The following is a 17,784-nucleotide window of genomic DNA, read 5'->3' as shown; positions in this document are numbered from 1 at the left end:
ACATAAACCGTAATTAATTCAATCAAGAGCATAATACGTGTCAATAGGACTAGTTAAGCATATAAATATTTTATGGATAAATGTCTTCAAGATGACTTGTAATACAAGGTCTAATAATTTGTAAATTCGCAAAATGAGTTCGTCAAGACTTATCACTAGATCCTTAACTAGATCATTCACTTGTAGAGCATCAAGCATTTGTTGTTTTTATGGTTAATCGTAGCCAGAGGGTAAAATCGGACTCTAATTTCTGAGAATTCGCTGTCTGCATGTTCGTCCGTCTATCATCAAGCTGTATCTCATATTATATTACATATAGTTGAAATTTTAAGAGATGATATATTTCTGTTGCCGCTATAAAAACAAATAATCGAAGTTAAGCAACGGTCAGCACGGTCATTAATTGGATGGGTAACAAATTATTTTTTATAAATTGCTCTTTAGCTTATTGGTATGGATTCATTATTGACGCGTACCCATTTGTTAAATTATATGAACCGATAGGTGAACATGTAAAAATTTTGCAACAAGAAAAATAAGGCGGGCGACACTACGTTATTCTATAGCAAAACTAAAAAATATTCTACAAAATGAACGGCACACTCGCTGTGAGCATTGCGTCGAACAGAACGTGGAGCATTTTAGCATTACAAGGAAATGCTTTTGGAAATTTGGGTTTACCGTTTAACCTGTATTGTATTGTGTGACATATTTTGTAAGTATGTCACACAGTATATGCTCAAATGTGAGTGTATATAGTTTCAAAGTTTCAAAATCTTTATTGAAAAAGTTTCAAAATAATACAGTTAAAATTTTTTTTTTAACTGTATATAGTCTTAGTTATTTGTCTATAATCACATCAATCATATACTCCGAGGCGAAGTCTTGTATAGTAATGCAGTTGAATCATAAAGCTGTGTGACGTAAAAATACTTAAAGATAAGTTTGAGGAAAAAAGAGGGAAATAAAAAACCAAAATACATCGTGTCAAAACTTTATTCACAAATAAAGTATCAACTAGTTGAACATGTCGTATTGTTAAGATTGATTACGCTTGATTATTAATATTGTAAAAAAAATAACATTCAATGAATAATGTTGAACATTAAAACTTAAAAGTAACTTGTAAAAACAGTAAAACTTAATTATTTGAAGCAAATCATAAGAATTCCATTTCTCGTTCGATGCCGACGAATTTGAGTTGCTCTGTTGGTCCATATCTGAAATAAAAAGAAATATTTGTTATATCTGTCACTTTCTTCTTTTTATTTCTTAGGTTGAGAACTAATCAAGTATTCGTATCACCAATAATTAAACAAGAAGAATTATATTAGTATGAAATCAAAAACCCGATTGCTAATTTATGTAATATCTAAAACCACTATTCTGATGATTGCAACAAATCAAAATCCGTCCAGCGGTTTAGGCTGAAGGCCGTGCTAAAGAAGTATACATACAAATACTAGAAAAACATAACAATATTTCTTCGCAGTTGGGTACAAACTCTTAGAAACGAATATCTTTGTTCATTATTTTTTATCCCTCCTCACTATCTTGAAGGACCAATAAATAAAATTCTTAAAGCGACTTTATTACATAGCTATTACATAGCTTCTATCGCGGGCCTTGAGCGCGGGGACCGAATCCAGAAATTCCGTAACGAAAACACCTCACGTTCCCCACTCCGACGGGCACGGAGGTGTGACTTGAAGGCATAACATGCTATAGCTTTACCGCGGCAGTCCCCTAGTGACACACGTCTTTTTTACACGCTTTTTATTAGCGTCACCTGTATGTTTGTATGTTTGTTTGTAACCGACTTCTTTGGGCGCGATTTTGACCCACTTTAAACGGCCAGATTTCGTTCAAACTTTGTAGATTTATTGAGGACCGATGACAATACACTAATTTGATAAAATTATTCCATTTTTCAATTTGCAAAATATGGTTTTTGTTAATTTATATAATTTTCATCTATAGTCGATAAGGTAAGAAAATAATTAAAATTTTAAAGCGTGTTTTTTAGTTTTTTTTATATGCTCCTGTCTTACCTATAATCAAAGAACAGTTCCTCCCCAGGTTGTATGGCTCGTTTCGCGAAGATCCCAATACGATGGTCTCCATTCACCATCATGACCTTCGCGTAACAATTCGGGTTGATAGAATGGTTTGCGAAGCGGATCTTGTTGCCTTTGCGAGTCGCGTCTACCACGAAATCTGAGTGACAGAAAAAAATTAAATCCTTACTAATATTATAAATGCGAAAGTAACTCTGTCTGTCTGTTACTCAATCACGCCTAAACTATTGAACCAACTTGCATGAAATTAGGTATGGAGATATTTTGATACCCGAGAAAGGACAGGCTACTTTTTATCCCGGGAAAATGATGCAATCCCGGAAATCCCACGGGAACGGGAACTATTCGCGTTTTTCTTTAACTGCGCGGGCGAAGCCGCTAGTTTCTTATAAAGACGTAAAGAATATTACAAAATTAAATGTGATATGTTAGATAACTACTCGTGGTGCTTATTTAAATTATATTACGTTAGTTATTTAACATCAGAATAAATGGCCATATACAAGTATTACAGGTAATTTTTAACAATCAAACTATAAGTAAGCATCGTTTAAAACTAGAAAAGTGTCTGAATCAAAGAATGTTGCTTTCCACCATTTTATACACTGTTTTTGGAGTGAAAACTTCTTTAGCGGCGTTGAGCACTTCTTCTGTAATGGGTATAAAATCTTAAACTCGCGTCAGGACACGTGACCTGATCGAAAAAGCGTAAGACGGATGTATTATCAAACATGCTCAACGTTAATAATCAAGTTTTCACTTCTGCCGGCACTCCCGGAGTGCAACCCGTCCTTTTTTTAACATTTTTTTCTTATAATATTAATACTCACCATTATTAAGATTGAACAGGAACGAGCACATATACTTGTCGTACACTTTCCCACGTCTATCCGCCTCATCTTGCGATATAATCTCCCCGCAGTATTCGGAAATGAACTCGTTCTTATGCGCAGCTTCTTTGAGGAATATGCCCCAACCGGCAACGTCGCTCGGCGCTAGTAGTAGGTGCTTGTGTAGACCCCTGGGCACACAAATATTGCGTGTGAAATTGTGTTATAGGAACTATATAACACATAACTCATCTGTTATGAGATATATCTGTCATCTGTCATCTCTAATGTGATACAGATTGACCAGATTATAAATCTTAGTGTATTAGCGTAAATATGGGGCATAAAATAATTAGCCGGCAACGTCTCTCAAAAGGTGTTTGTGTAGAATTTTATAACGTGTGACGTCATAATAATATGTAAGAAATTGGACTGGAATTTGTTAAACGTGAATGTAGGGTAGTATGGTAAATATGGTTTTAATAAATTGCTGGCAACGTCGCTCAGCACTGCTCCCATAGACTCGTGATGTCATAACATATATAATACGTTTGTGTCGTCTTTTTTTTTATTTGATGAGCTTTTATCCTGGCATCCCTGCATACTGTTTCGATGCGTTTTTATCTAGAAATTCCTACATGTTTGCAAATTGGTTGGTATATGCGTTTCAGGAATTTCCGTATGCTGCTCGCATTCTGGTTGGTAGATGCGTTTCAAGCTAAGGAAATTCCTTGTGGTGGTCGGTAGCACGCGCTGCACAGGTCGGTAGCACGGGCACTGCTGGTAGCACGGGCACTGCTGGTAGCACGGGCACTGCTGGTAGCACGGGCACTGCTGGTAGCACGGGCACTGCTGGTAGCACGGGCACTGCTGGTAGCACGGGCACTGCTGGTAGCACGGGCACCTCTGCACGGACACGTTGCGGCAGCAGGCGCGCGGCGCGGGCGGCGCGTCGGCCCCGCACGCGCTGCACAGGTCGGTAGCACGGGCACTGCTGGTAGCACGGGCACTGCTGGTAGCACGGGCACTGCTGGTAGCACGGGCACCTCTGCACGGACACGTTGCGGCAGCAGGCGCGCGGCGCGGGCGGCGCGTCGGCCCCGCACGCGCTGCACAGGTCGGTAGCACGGGCACTGCTGGTAGCACGGGCACTGCTGGTAGCACGGGCACTGCTGGTAGCACGGGCACTGCTGGTAGCACGGGCACCTCTGCACGGACACGTTGCGGCAGCAGGCGCGCGGCGCGGGCGGCGCGTCGGCCCCGCACGCGCTGCACAGGTCGGTAGCACGGGCACTGCTGGTAGCACGGGCACTGCTGGTAGCACGGGCACTGCTGGTAGCACGGGCACCTCTGCACGGACACGTTGCGGCAGCAGGCGCGCGGCGCGGGCGGCGCGTCGGCCCCGCACGCGCTGCACAGGTCGGGGTCGCACTCGCGCACGCCGAGGTAGCACGGGCACTGCTTCGTGTTGCACTGCGCCTTGCAGCGGCACCCCGGGAAACGGTTCTGGCCTACCGACAGAGAAGAGAGCGAAAGGACCTTTAGTTACGAAATAAAAAAAAGAATAAAATAATCAATTTAAACTAGTTATAATTAGATAAACTTCCGACTTTCTTCTTCCACGCGAAATGCGATTCTTTTCGGACAGATAATTTCTACTATGGTAAAAAGAATCGATCGACCACTTCATACCTTATGAAATACTTCAATACTTCAAAATCATTCAAAAACTGGAAATAAAATCCATACTATTAATCCAGATTTCTCCAAGGCGTTCGACATAATTGATCGAGACTTTCGTATGAAAAAATTACACTACACGCGTACACAGTTTCATGACAGATGGTGAGAATCGCATCTTCATAATAAATTTCAATTAAAACATTTTTTTAAGCCACTATACACTTCTACGGTATTCAGTAACCAGGTATCCCTCAAGGTTCTCGACTAGGACCTCTCTCCTTTCTTGTATACACAAACGACTAATTGACTTGATTTTACAATATTTAACATAGAAAACATTTTAATTTCTCAAACAAAGCTACCATAACTTGGTTTTACAAAATTTAACATACCAAACACTTCAATGTAGCAAATAAAATCATTTTTCCACATACGGTAACCTGAAAGAGATTGCTACCTAGCGATAAGGCCAGCATTGTACATATTTTTGTCTTATTCTATGTTCTTTATGTGTCTCTATTTCTTCTGTGTGTGCAATAAAGAATTAAATTAATAAAAAAACAAAACTTTAATCAAATATTATTTTATCAGAATATATACTCACAATCGCTGCTACACTGACAGAACTTCTCGCAGAAGTTCTGCGACTGCACGCACGGGCACAGGTTGTCGCACGGCTGGTTCGGGTGCTCGCACGGCGTGTAGTTGTACCTGGGGAAGATAATGTTTATACATATGTAGTTAAATTAAGTTTATTTACTTTGAAAGAAAAGAAAGAAAACATTTATTCAAACACACAACAACAGCATTATAAAAAGTAATAAAATCAAATTTATGTGTGGTTGTAGCCGCCAAAAAAGGATGCCACTCAGCTGGTACCTTTGTCGAAATGAACTTGACAATTAACAGTAATTTTGGTGGCTTAAAACATTCGCTCGTGCGAATAGCGATGCGAATAACGAACATGCATATGTAAACAGAGCGCCGAGACGAACGTCAAAACGCCAAGGAATAGAATACGCTATCGATAGAAATTGACATAAGCGTATGATGTTTTGCCTAAGGATTCGCTCACCCTACAAACGACAACGACGACCACGAACAAAATTTTCATCCAGTCGCAATTAAATAAAATTGTGCAAAACACAATTAAAAATGAAATTTAAGAATTTCCTGTCGTATTGGTGTTTGGAAAAATTTTTTTTGAGATCAATGGATAAACAAACAGGTTTTTCATAGAAACGGTGGCTCCTAGATAAAAATGTATTTAACCTTTTTTATAGATAATTAGATGATCTACAATTTTGGTTCAGGTGATTGTATGATAAACTTACCGTCTCGGCGAAAATCGCAAAAAACCCTATTTTTTTTATTAATTGACCTCGAAATTTTTTATTTCCGAGTACTAGAATGACGGAAGATTTTAATATTGATTTTGAACAAATTTCGGCAAGATTGGAATTTTGGTCGTGTCGTCTGCGTCGTTGGTAGTGTGACCGAACCATTACCAAAATGTCATGAGCTTATGTCAATAATGAGCGTTAGCAGTTTCTATTCCATGGCGTTACGTACGTTTGTCTAAAGGCCCTGGCTCGCTATTCGCCTTGAGATTAGCGTATTCACTATTCACATAAACAGCGGTTATCTGACGAAATCAAAAAGCAGGAATGGCGATCACGAATTAACTACTTGCGAATACATGAACAGTGGTTTGCGATGATATTCGTATACAAGTTTCGTCTAGTGATGAAGCGAATGGCAAAAAAGCATTTGGGCACATCATAAAAATTAAAATTAACGAATTTCGTTAATTTTAATTTTTATGATACAGGTAATTAATGTGTTTTGATTTATTCCATCCTTAAATATCTAGGAAAAAGTACTAAAAAAAATTCTGCAATTCTGTAGCGATAAATCCGGCTCGAAGGACCATACAGCATGTTATTTGCTTTATAGTGTATACTCACACGTGGTGCGAAGCGGAGTCCTTCTTGAGCTGCACCTTGCGGCAGTGCACGGACCAAAGGCGGTGCTTCTTCTTCTTCTTGCGCGGCGGCGTGCGCTCGGCCTCCGCCCCGCGCGCTTCGCCCCCCGACACCAGCAGGTGACGGTACACCTGCCACGGGGTGGGAAGATATCCATGTGGCGTGAAGGAAGATCGATGTGAAGTACACGGTACAAAATAATGAACCGAAAATAAGGAGACAGGACATACAAAAACGAAAAAATAAACTAAAAAATGTATTCGTGTACTAGAGTACACACGTAAGAAGTGAAACTTCTTTATGACCTTAAAAATGTCACGCGTACGGCGCAACGCAAAAATGTTACACTAAAGTTTTGTCCAACCCCGATAAAGAAGTTTTCACTTCAAAAATAAATAAAAATTTCTGTTTGGTTAGTGTAGAAACGAAACTCACAATAATATCACAAGGTACAAGCAAAAACAAACATATCTTTGACTTCAGCATTTGTTGAAATTTTTTAATTACAATAAATCAACATACAATACATCTAAATCGAATCATACTGTCCCATGATTGGAATAATAACAGCCCCCCTAGTCAAGTGGCTTTCTGTTAGCGTAGCGTTCAATAGAATAGACTACGAATGTATGAGATTGACGTAGGCTGTAGATAAACGTATCTACAGGTTACGTCAATCTCATACATTCGTAGTCTATTCTATTGAACGCTACGCTAACAGAAAGCCACTTGACTAGGGGGGCTGATATTCTCTTTTAGTAATAACGTTATTAAAAGAAGAGATTCGCCAACATATTGACTAGAATCTTTAATGTTTTGAAACCATTTTCCATGTATTTTCATAATAAAATAAGTACAATGCGGAAATACTCAATCACTTTCGATTATTGTGAGTATGTATTTATTATGATGACCAGTTGGCTTGGTTGGTAGTGGCCCTGCCTTCCAAGCCAGAGGTCGTGGGTTCGATTCCCACCCGGGGCAAATATTTGTGTGGTGAACATAGATGTTTGCTTTGTGTCTGGGTGTTAATTATCTATATAAATATTTATTTAAAATTATATATATGTATGTTTATCAGCCATCTGGTTTCCATAACACAAGCGAAAAGCTTAGTATGGGATCAGATCGTACCGTGTGTGAAAATTGTCCCGAAATATTTATTATTTATTTATTTATTATAAATATTATCGAGCAAAACAAAAAATTCGAGTTCCTTACCTGCTGACAAGTCTTGGACAGCATTACTTGCGCAATCGCACAGTAATTGTTAGCGAAAACTTTGTGTAAAGCTCGGAACAGGGATTGGTCTGAGCCCGTCCATTCTGCGTCTGTATCTAGTGTTAGACCTGTAGAGAAAAATAAGTTTTAAAAACTACAAAAAACGATTCATCGCCAAAGAAACATCACTCTTTGGAATGTTTTTTTTTTCTTAAGAAATATTATGTCCCATAAAGTTGATAGGTAACCAATTTCTTTTGGCCTTTAGTTTATTTGTACCGTGTACGGAACCCTAAGTGTCACGAATCCTACTCGTCCTTGACATTTATAGTTATTTTTAAGCTATTGCATAGCTTCTATCGCGGGCCATGAGCGCGGGGACCGAGTCCAGAAATTCCGTAACGAAAAACCTCACGCTCCCCACTCCGACGGGCGGAGGTGGGGCTTGAAGGCATAGCATGCAATAGCTTTACCGCGGCAGCCTTTTTTATAGTAATTACTATAAAAAAATAAAATATATAATTTGATAGTATCTAAGATTTTTTTCTAGTTTCTAGTGAAATAACGACATACGCTGAAAACGACAATGTATCACTTAACAATTGAATGTTACTTGTAAAAACACAATTATTATAACTCACCAAGAGCATTATAAGCTGGTTCGGTAGCTTGGTCACCATTTTGTTTGTTTGCCCACGTGCTGTTACTGTTGCTCGAGTTGCTGTTACCACCTGCAAAAATTAATTTCAATTTTGTTTAAATTTGAAGAATATTTTGATTATATGAATTTTAAAGGGTGAACTTATAGCAGTTATAAAAACTTTGAAACAGAATAAAGCTCCTGGATATGACCTTATAACTGTTAAAACGCTGAAAGAACTACCAGACTCAGCATTAATATTTTTGACTCAGTTGTTCAACTGTATAATATCGAGAGGCATTTTCCCACGGCAATGGAAAGTGGCACAGGTCATATTGATCCTGAAACCTGGTAAGGCTCCAGAAGAAGTGTCGTCTTACAGGCCGATAAGTTTGCTTCCTACTCTTTCCAAAGTAATAGAGATTCTTTACTTGAAAAGGTTGAACTCAGTTATAGAAGAAAACAAAATCATACCGGACCACCAATTCGGATTTAGACAAAACCATGGAACCACAGAACAAATTCACCGACTGGTAGAAAAAATTCACAAAGCTTACGAGGCCAAAAAATACTGCAGTGCAGTGTTTCTTGACATATCACAGGCTTTTGATAGAGTCTGGCATCAGGGCCTACTATATAAAATAAAAACTAAATTACCAACTAATCACTTCATATTTCTCAAGTCCTATCTAGAGGACAGACACTACCAAGTAAGGCAAGGAGAATATGTTACGACCCTTCACAAAGCTCACGCCGGAGTTCCCCAAGGAAGTGTACTCGGTCCTACACTGTACCTGCTATTTACAGCAGATTTGCCCATGACAGATGGCGTGGTAATTGGAACTTTTGCTGACGACACTGCAGCCCTAGCGATCCACGAAAATCCAGTACAAGCTAGTGAAAACCTCCAAGTCTGTCTTGATAAAATTACAGATTGGTTATCAACCTGGCGAATTAAAGCCAATGAAAAGAAGTCTGTACAGGTAACATTTGCGACTCGTTACGGCTCGTGCTCACAAGTGTCTCTCAATGGTGTACCTATTCCTCAGGCCGATGGCGCGAAATACCTTGGCATCTATCTGGATCGCAGACTCACATGGAGAACACATATTTTTACTAAACGTAAAGCCCTTGGCATTCAACTGAGAAAAATGTACTGGCTCCTCAACAAAAAATCTAAACTCTCGTTGGAAAATAAATTACTTTTGTACAAAAGCATCATTAAACCAATCTGGACCTATGGGATCCAGTTATGGGGAACTGCTTCCAACTCCAATATCGAAATTTTGCAAAGGTTTCAATCGAAAATGCTTAGACTAATCACAAACGCTCCTTGGTATGTTACAAACCAACAGTTACACCACGATCTTAAAATTCGAACAGTTAAAGACGAAATCAAGCACTCTATGAGCTCCTACAAAAAAAGACTTGATAAACATCCCAATGCTTTGGCCATGGATTTAATGAAAAACGACACAAGATTCCAAAGACTTAAAAGAAAAGCTCCCATAGATTTATAAGAAAAGAAAAAAAAAAAAAAAAAAAAGTAATAACGGCTGGCATCACTGGATCGCTCGCCCTACAAGTCTCAATACATTCATAACCAAGTGCTGAATGTTCTATGAACAGATTGCATTTACACATACATAAAAAAAAAAAAAAAAAATATGAATTTTATTTCGTAAACAATTACATAGTTATTATTATGTAAAAGTTTGTAAAAATTTTGTGAAAAATAAATAAATTTTGAATTAGAATTTGAATATTGTCAATATTTTGTGTGCCGTCAGCACATTACACTTTACTTATTGGGTTATATATTACTAGCGACCCGCCCCGGCTTCGCACGGGTGCAATGCTGATACTAAAATACACTACAGAAAAACTGTGAACACGCTCTTGCCGCAACGGGCGCGGGCGGCCGGCCGGTACCGCCGCAAACGCTACGTCCCGCAATTTTTAAATCTGTAATATCTTCGAAAATATTCACTTAAATCATACGGTGTAAAGGGCCATATAGATCTATATTAAATGAACAATGTATTCAAGGTATTTAATTGGTTAAGGATTAATGCTGTATTGGTTAAAATCGCCTCGAAAATTAGCCATTATTTGTCGTAAAAAATAAATGACAAAAAAAATTTATTGTGGGTTATCCATAAGAGATAGACATATGCCATCGCGGACTTTTCTGTAGACCTTATCAATGTGTACAATACTTAGTACATTATTTTGATAAAACTCGTAGGGTTCAGCCTGCGTTTGCAATGTAAGCGGAAAAAATGTATAAATTTACGACATCACATTAGAAACCTCAAAAATAACAGTACTTCTCCACTATTTAATGGATGTTATCATACATATAAACCTTCCTCTTGAATCACTCTATCTATTAAAAAAAACCGCATCAAAATCCGTTGCGTAGTTTTAAAGATTTAAGCGTACAAAGGGACATAGGGAAATAGGGACATAGGGAAATAGGGACAGAGAAAGCGACTTTGTTTTATACTATTGGGTTATATATTATGTAACATTAATATGTATTGTCATTTGTACTTTAGTTGGTAATTGGCTGCAATATAAAGGTTGTCAATCAGTTGTTTAATTTTGCTCTCCAAAATATATAAAGCCGCTACACTTTGCCCTCTTTAAAGGATAAAATGTCAGCTACGTGTAGCCATTGCCTAAAGTCAAAAACAAATTAAAGCATAGCCACTAATATATTTGTCCAATATCTGCATTTTTTGACAGAGCAAGCCAATTTTTTTAGTAAAATTAGTCCAAATTTTTGAATAATAAATAGTAATAAAAATATTACCTTTTTGGAATCTATTAGAATCATTGCTATCTTCAGAAGACGCGTCGTTCGGGGAATCTAATGCTTTAGATTTATCAGCTTCCGCATCCCCCGCTTCACCTAGAGCTTTCTCACGAGCTAGCTTTTCGCGCATACCATCCTATATATATAACATTTATATTTAAATAACTATTTATATTTGTATAATAAAAAAGTTAAATATTCATAAATTAGTGCAAATAATGCTGTTATTCTTCACTTTCTTTTACCTGTTTAGGCCACATTGAATTTTAAACGAGTTAAAAACTTTTACTTTCTTTAAAGGATTCAATCTATTTATTGAAAGAAATATCATTAAAATTCTTTGTGGCTGAAATTTCTAATAATTAGGAATTTCCTATCTCCAAAAGAGCGTCAGAAATTCGAACTATTTGTAATTTTCTTTGAAAAAATTAAATCTCTCAGCATAAAAACATTTTATTTTCAGTTTCTTACCAACAACATATAACAGTTAGGTCCACATGGCTCCGAGAAGGGTTTCAAGTCTGGTCCCCTTCGTTTCGACAAATTAGGACGAGGGTGGCAAGCCTGCAGACCTGAATTTCATTACAAATTTAACAAAAATACATTAAAAATAAACACACATGAAGCATCAAATAAAAATTCGCACATAAATCAAAAACTAGAATAATAAATGTAAAATGAGAGGGAAAAAATAAAGTATGATTGGTTAATTTATATCTACGTATACATATATTTAATATATAAATACGTATATATTTAATATATAAATAAGTTTTGAATAATTCATTTAGAAAAAATACGAGATAAAATTAATATTTTGCGAATTTTTTTCTTCCTTGAATTTAAGAACCAATTCATACCTAAATTATACTAATTGATGTTTGGGCTGGAAACAATTTTTAAAACTGTTGAAGTTAATTTGCCAATTGTTATTTTTATACATATCTATACTTAGAATTGTACACATAAATATACAGATATTATTAATAAAAGAAATAACATATAAAATAAATATAAAATGGAGATGATAGCAAACTCAAGTATGGGTTAGGCGAACAAGATATTGGCATGGCCTTACCTGTTGTCTGACTTCCTGTCAGCCAAACAGAATAATAAAATTGTAAGGCCTTTTTATAGAAAACTTAAAGATATTTAAAACAATTACATATACTACGTATTTTTACTTTTTATATTAAATATCTTGATAATAATCAAATAATAGACACAATTAACTACAAACTTCTTTATTGTAAGAACATTCATATAAATCTTACCAGTATAGTAATTAAATTTTTTTTATAAAAGTGACACTGTGCCAAACCTCTTCTTTTTTTACCGACTTCAAAAAAAAGGAGGAGGTTATTAATTCCGCCGGTATACTTTTTAACAGACAAATAAGCATAAAAATACACTTTCACAAACAAGTAACAACATAATAAAATTCTTCCACACAAACTGCGATCATTGCGACTTAAGTTTTGGCTTTTTATTAAACTCCATCTTGGTTTGACATCTTTACTAAAAAATTCAACACTAATACAGTTATATTGGATAGGCGATAGTATTATCAATAAATAATAATATTTAAATTCTGATTCTGACTTATTATATTCCCTGTTAGTGTTACCTCAATTAGCACGAATAATTCGCTTTAATCCATCAGTCCTCGGAATCACAGACACAATAGAAAATCTATTGTGTCGCGCCCCGATCGGGGCTTACGGTGGTCAATGGGTTAAATTTGAAAAGTAGTAATGTTTTCTTCAATTTACAACTTAATAAAAATAATAATTTAAATAGGTTTATGGCTTCACATAGTTCATGATTTTTCACCTGAAATAACTTACATGTAAGGCACAACAGTTGCAGCATGTGTAACGAGTGGATAGTCTGGTGTCTGCAGTCTGGCTCGCTGTGTGAGTGTGTAACACACGGTGCAGGAAGCAGTTGTTCTTGAAGCAGGGGCAAAAGAACGTGTAGAAAGAATGTATGGTCTTGTTTCTGTAAGGTCTGGTGCGCTGTGAGAGGTCTCACGGTGCAGGAAGTAGTCATACTTGAAGCAGTGGCAGCAGAAGGTGTAGTAAAAATGTAAGTATGTATGTATGTGTGAGCTTTGTACTTACAGCGACGGCAGAACAACGTGTGGAAAGAATGCATGGTCTGGTATCGGTACGGTCTGGTGCGCTGTATGAGTGGTCTGGCGGGTATGTACAATGTACTTACGGTGCAGGAAGCAGTCGTACTTGAAGCAGCGACGGCAGAACAGTGTGTGGAAGGAATGCATGGTCTGGTCGCGGGAGACAGACTCAGCGAGCGGTCCGTCAATGTTGGGCGTGCACTCAGGCGGTAAGGCGTTGGGGTCGCTTCGAGATGTCAGCTCTATGTACCTGTAAACGTGATAATTATAGCAGATAAAAAAAATAGTTGTTTTATTATTGAAGTGAAAACTTCTTTAGCGGCGTTGAGCACTTTTTCTGTAATGGGTATAAAATCTTAAACTCGGGTCAGGACACGTGACCTGATCGAAAAAGCGTAATTCGGATGGATATCAAACATGCTCAACGTTAATAATCAAGTTTTCACTTCTGCCGGCACTCCCGGTGTGCAACCCGTCTTTTATATATATGTACCTATTTTAAAATAAAATTTACAGGAAAATATGTTCAATTTATGTTATTCAATTATTCCTAAGTTATCTAATTTTATCTCGATATTTAACTTTCTTTTCTACCCATAATAATGATGATGTACATTAAATGTTTGACAAATCCAATAAAATGAAGCAATATATAAAAACTTACTTCTCCCTAAGTTCCTGCGCGGAACCTTTGTCGGGAAACTGTGAGCTTATAGCTTGAAAGATTGTAAAGATAGGAAACTGCTTCTCATTTATTATCTTTTTCTCTGCGTCCTTGTTTTCCTCTTTGTCCTTATCTTTTGTTTCCTTTTCGGAATCTTTCTGTGAGTTGGAAATTGTTTCATTATAAATATTGTTGAATATGAAAACAATAAACAAGTAAAAATTTTAAAATATATAGACTATTATATAAAATACTAGCTGCTCCGCGCGGTTTCACCCCCCCGGCTCCACTCCTGTTGGTCGTAGCTTGATGATATATAGCCTACTAGATTTCCGCCCGCGGCTTCGCCCGCGTTTGCAAAGGAAAACCCGCATAGTTCCCGTTCCCGTGGGATTTCCGGGATAAAAACTATCCTATGTGTTAATCCAAGTTACCCTCTATATGTGTGCTAAATTTCATTGTAATCGGTTCAGTAGTTTTTACGTGAAAGAGTAACAAACATCCATACATCCATACATCCTTACAATCTTTCGCCTCTATAATATATATTAGATATATTAGATAACCTTCCTCGATAAATGGGCTATCTAACACCGAAAGAATTTTTCAAATCGGACCAGTAGTTCCCAAGATTAGCGCGTTCAAACAAACAAACAAACTGTTCAGCTTTATAATATTAGTATAGATTATAAGGCCTTTATGTCATGCTACTAAAATTAAGTAAAGCTTCAAATTCTGGACGACAATTCCATAAAACATAGCAAAATATCTTGCAAAACAACTGTTGATTAAAAAATAATGAAACAATAAAATCCAAATCAATTGTTTCAGAGCTTCATACTCACAGACAATCCATAAACTTACAATTTTACATGAATACAAAAATTTTATGCATGTGACTGACATATACCTACTTGAGTTTAACTAATAATAATTATACAGTCAAAGCTCCTTATTGCGTTTCACTATTCGCGGATGGAAAAAATGCGACCTTATTCCTATATTCGCGGCCCAAAATTATTTATTCGCGGATCGAATCGGTACATCGGTACATACATATATGTATTTATCTAAATAAAAATCGATCGTTATCCTTAGTAAACACCTGAACTATGACTACGAATTTATAATATCGACTAAAAAACGAATAAAAAGTGCCAAGCCATTGCCTAAACCTGAAGATAATACCTAATTAAATGGTAATTAATAAATATGTATGGTAAAAAATTTCAATAAAACTGATTTCTTTATGTATTTGCTTTTTGTTGTCGTCACCTATTTATTTATTTTATTTTCTTTATTGGAAAACATACAGAGACAAAGACAGAGATATATAAAACAAAACAGATCTTACTAACTAAAGATACATGAAAATGTCTCCTTATGGTGTTTTCACTGTGAACATATATTATTTTTGCCAACACCCAGCAGTAGGAGAGACAGGGAAAACATACCTAGTTGATAATAATTAATATTTAACATGAGTAGTTACATGAAGACGGAGGTAAATACCGTTAACATTCTTATGTGTTCAGTAGCAGTTTTTTTACATACCTAGGAACGTATCCCCTATAACCCCATACGAATTACCATTCCATATTCACTGTTTCTCTATTCGCAGCACATTGCCCGCAAATAAAGAGCTTTTACTGTACTTACATCCTTATCTTTATCCTTATCTTCCTTCGAGTTGCGAGACTCCCGTCTCGTTCTTTCCTCCGCAACTTCATCCTTAGTCTGGAAGCTCATCAGCGCATGAACCAAGTCGACAAACAGCTGGTCATCTATGAAGCCACCTTCTTTGTCACCTGGAATTAAAAAAATATTATTTTATTTCTAACAAGATTTTAAATGAGAAAAGTATTCCGCTAATAGCTATCCTTTTTATAGTTATGTATTTTTTAACTACCATGCCTTACAAAGGCAGTATTCAGATAAAAATATTTTTAACTTCGTACTTGCTACAGAAAAGATATCAAATGATACTGTTAGCCACTTCAGTAACTAATCTTCGTTATGACTGTTATTAGATTCAGTTTTATGGAATGGAAAAGGCATTTGATAAAAATAGTAAAGACGTGTGGCACTCTGAGACTGCCGCGGTAAAGCTATTGCATGCTATGCCTTCAAGCCACACCTCCGAGCCCGTCGGAGTGGGGAGCGTGAGGTTTTTCGTTACGCAATTTCTGGATTCGGTCCCCGCGCTCAAGGCCTGCGATAGAAGCTATGCAATAGCTAATAAAATATTTATACAGAGGAAAAAATAAACTAACAAAAAAAAAACACAGCTGCAAACATTTAAACATGATAATCAGTTGTTTAGTTTCCATAAATTTCCACTCAATCACTAATAGCATATTTTCATTATTTAGTACATAATTTGTCAGACATACCATGCACCTTCCCATCGTAGTTCTTAATCAGCTCTTCAATAAACGTGCCGTCCTGGTCGAGCACCTCATCGCCCATGTACGGTATATTGTGCAGAACGGTCTCGTCTTCCACCATGAAGTTCTTCTGTGTGGGCGCCCAGGTGTACATCGTGGGGATCGGGTTCACCGAGTTTATGATGCGGATTGGTACTTGCTGCATTGTTACCACTCCTGAAGCTAAGTGGTAAATGATGAAATTGACTATTTAATTACTTAGTTTAGGTAATTTTAAGTCACCTCGTCTGATAAGTCTTGCGACTGATTGCAGATCACAATAGAAAAAAAAAAAATAATAATTACTAAGCCTTGTGTTTTATGGTAATCTAGGTGTAGGAAAATTAAGTTTTGAAGTTTTAAATTTGAAAGTCTATTTGGAAGAGGTTTTAGTTTTCAATTACCAAGTTTTTATTAATAAATCTTGCAGGGATACATTCATTTTTATTACCCATTGAGCCCCGAACGGCCAGATCCGACCGCGACACAATAGATTTTCTATTGTGTCTGTGATTCCGGGGCCTGATGGATTAATACATTTTCCTTTGAACCAGTATGACACAATATTTTAATTGAGTATAAGTATAAATTTATTTCAGTTTACAATACATTATTTAAATACATATACATAATAAAGTTGTTCTCTTACAATCAGTGGAAGTAACTTCTGCTCTTTTCATAAGACTTTCGTGGCTTGAGCTCGGCCCAGGTGCTGGCCAATAGGGCCGTCTACCGCGTTCAGAAGTTTCATTTTCCCGATTCTCAACCGCCTCAGACATGATCCTTAAATTTCGCGCCCAAGCGACTTTTACCTCGTCGGCGCGTTTGAAACGCTTTGTAACAAAGAAAATTAATTATTTTCCACATGTGTCATGCAAATGTTATTAACAATACTTTATATTGTATAATTTAAACATACCTTTACTTGTCGGAGGCGCATATACTCTGATTTGACTCTTTTCTTCCATTCTGCCGAAACTTTTGATTTACTCATAGATCAATATTGTTAGCGACGTTCAACAAGAACGCCGTAACCTGTTCAATTAAATATATGATTTTTAAACAAGTTAATACATTGAACTTTACTATTTAGATTGTTCTTTCTACAATCCTATTCACTTTTTTGTTTTACAATTTACAAAATACATGCAAATTGCAACTTGGAAGTGCGGAGACGCCGAAAATCCGCAACTTATAAATGACAGCTACAGGCTACTGCACAGATGACAATTGACAGTTGACAATGATTTTAGAAGTTAAAAAACAATGTCAGGGGTTCTAGGGCTTTTTGAAAAAAAA

The 17,784-nt window shown here is 36.8% G+C and overlaps 1 protein-coding gene across 3 annotated transcripts; it reads right to left on the bottom strand.

The window, feature by feature from the left end:
- Window positions 1-983: 983 nt before the first annotated feature.
- E(z) (histone-lysine N-methyltransferase E(z)) lies at window positions 984-17,682 on the bottom strand. 3 transcript variants are annotated; one of them, XM_089701792.1, is made up of 17 exons: window positions 17,599-17,679; window positions 17,405-17,522; window positions 17,135-17,318; window positions 16,453-16,668; window positions 15,719-15,867; window positions 14,060-14,217; window positions 13,482-13,645; window positions 11,730-11,830; window positions 11,256-11,394; window positions 8,439-8,528; window positions 7,798-7,925; window positions 6,559-6,707; window positions 5,196-5,302; window positions 3,813-4,419; window positions 2,909-3,099; window positions 2,052-2,217; window positions 984-1,220 (listed from the first exon to the last, which is right to left on the bottom strand). In XM_089701792.1, exons 2-17 carry the CDS (start codon window positions 17,477-17,479, stop codon window positions 1,160-1,162), a joined length of 2,685 nt encoding a protein of 894 aa, XP_089557918.1. In that variant the 5' UTR covers window positions 17,480-17,522; window positions 17,599-17,679; the 3' UTR covers window positions 984-1,159. The 3 variants fall into 3 exon arrangements, with proteins under 3 accessions (XP_089557918.1, XP_089557917.1, XP_089557919.1); XM_089701791.1 differs by having other exon boundaries at window positions 17,405-17,682; XM_089701793.1 differs by having other exon boundaries at window positions 4,257-4,419; window positions 17,405-17,682.
- Between the last annotated feature and the right edge of the window lie 102 nt (window positions 17,683-17,784).

Source organism: Colias philodice, chromosome 12 (genome assembly GCF_061535455.1).
Source record: "Colias philodice isolate Cphi_HAF_F1 chromosome 12, ilColPhil1 Martin Lab GWU primary, whole genome shotgun sequence".
Taxonomy (NCBI): Eukaryota; Metazoa; Arthropoda; class Insecta; order Lepidoptera; family Pieridae; genus Colias; species Colias philodice.
Note: the sequence above shows the minus strand (reverse complement) of the source record. Positions and strands in the feature narration are given on the sequence as shown.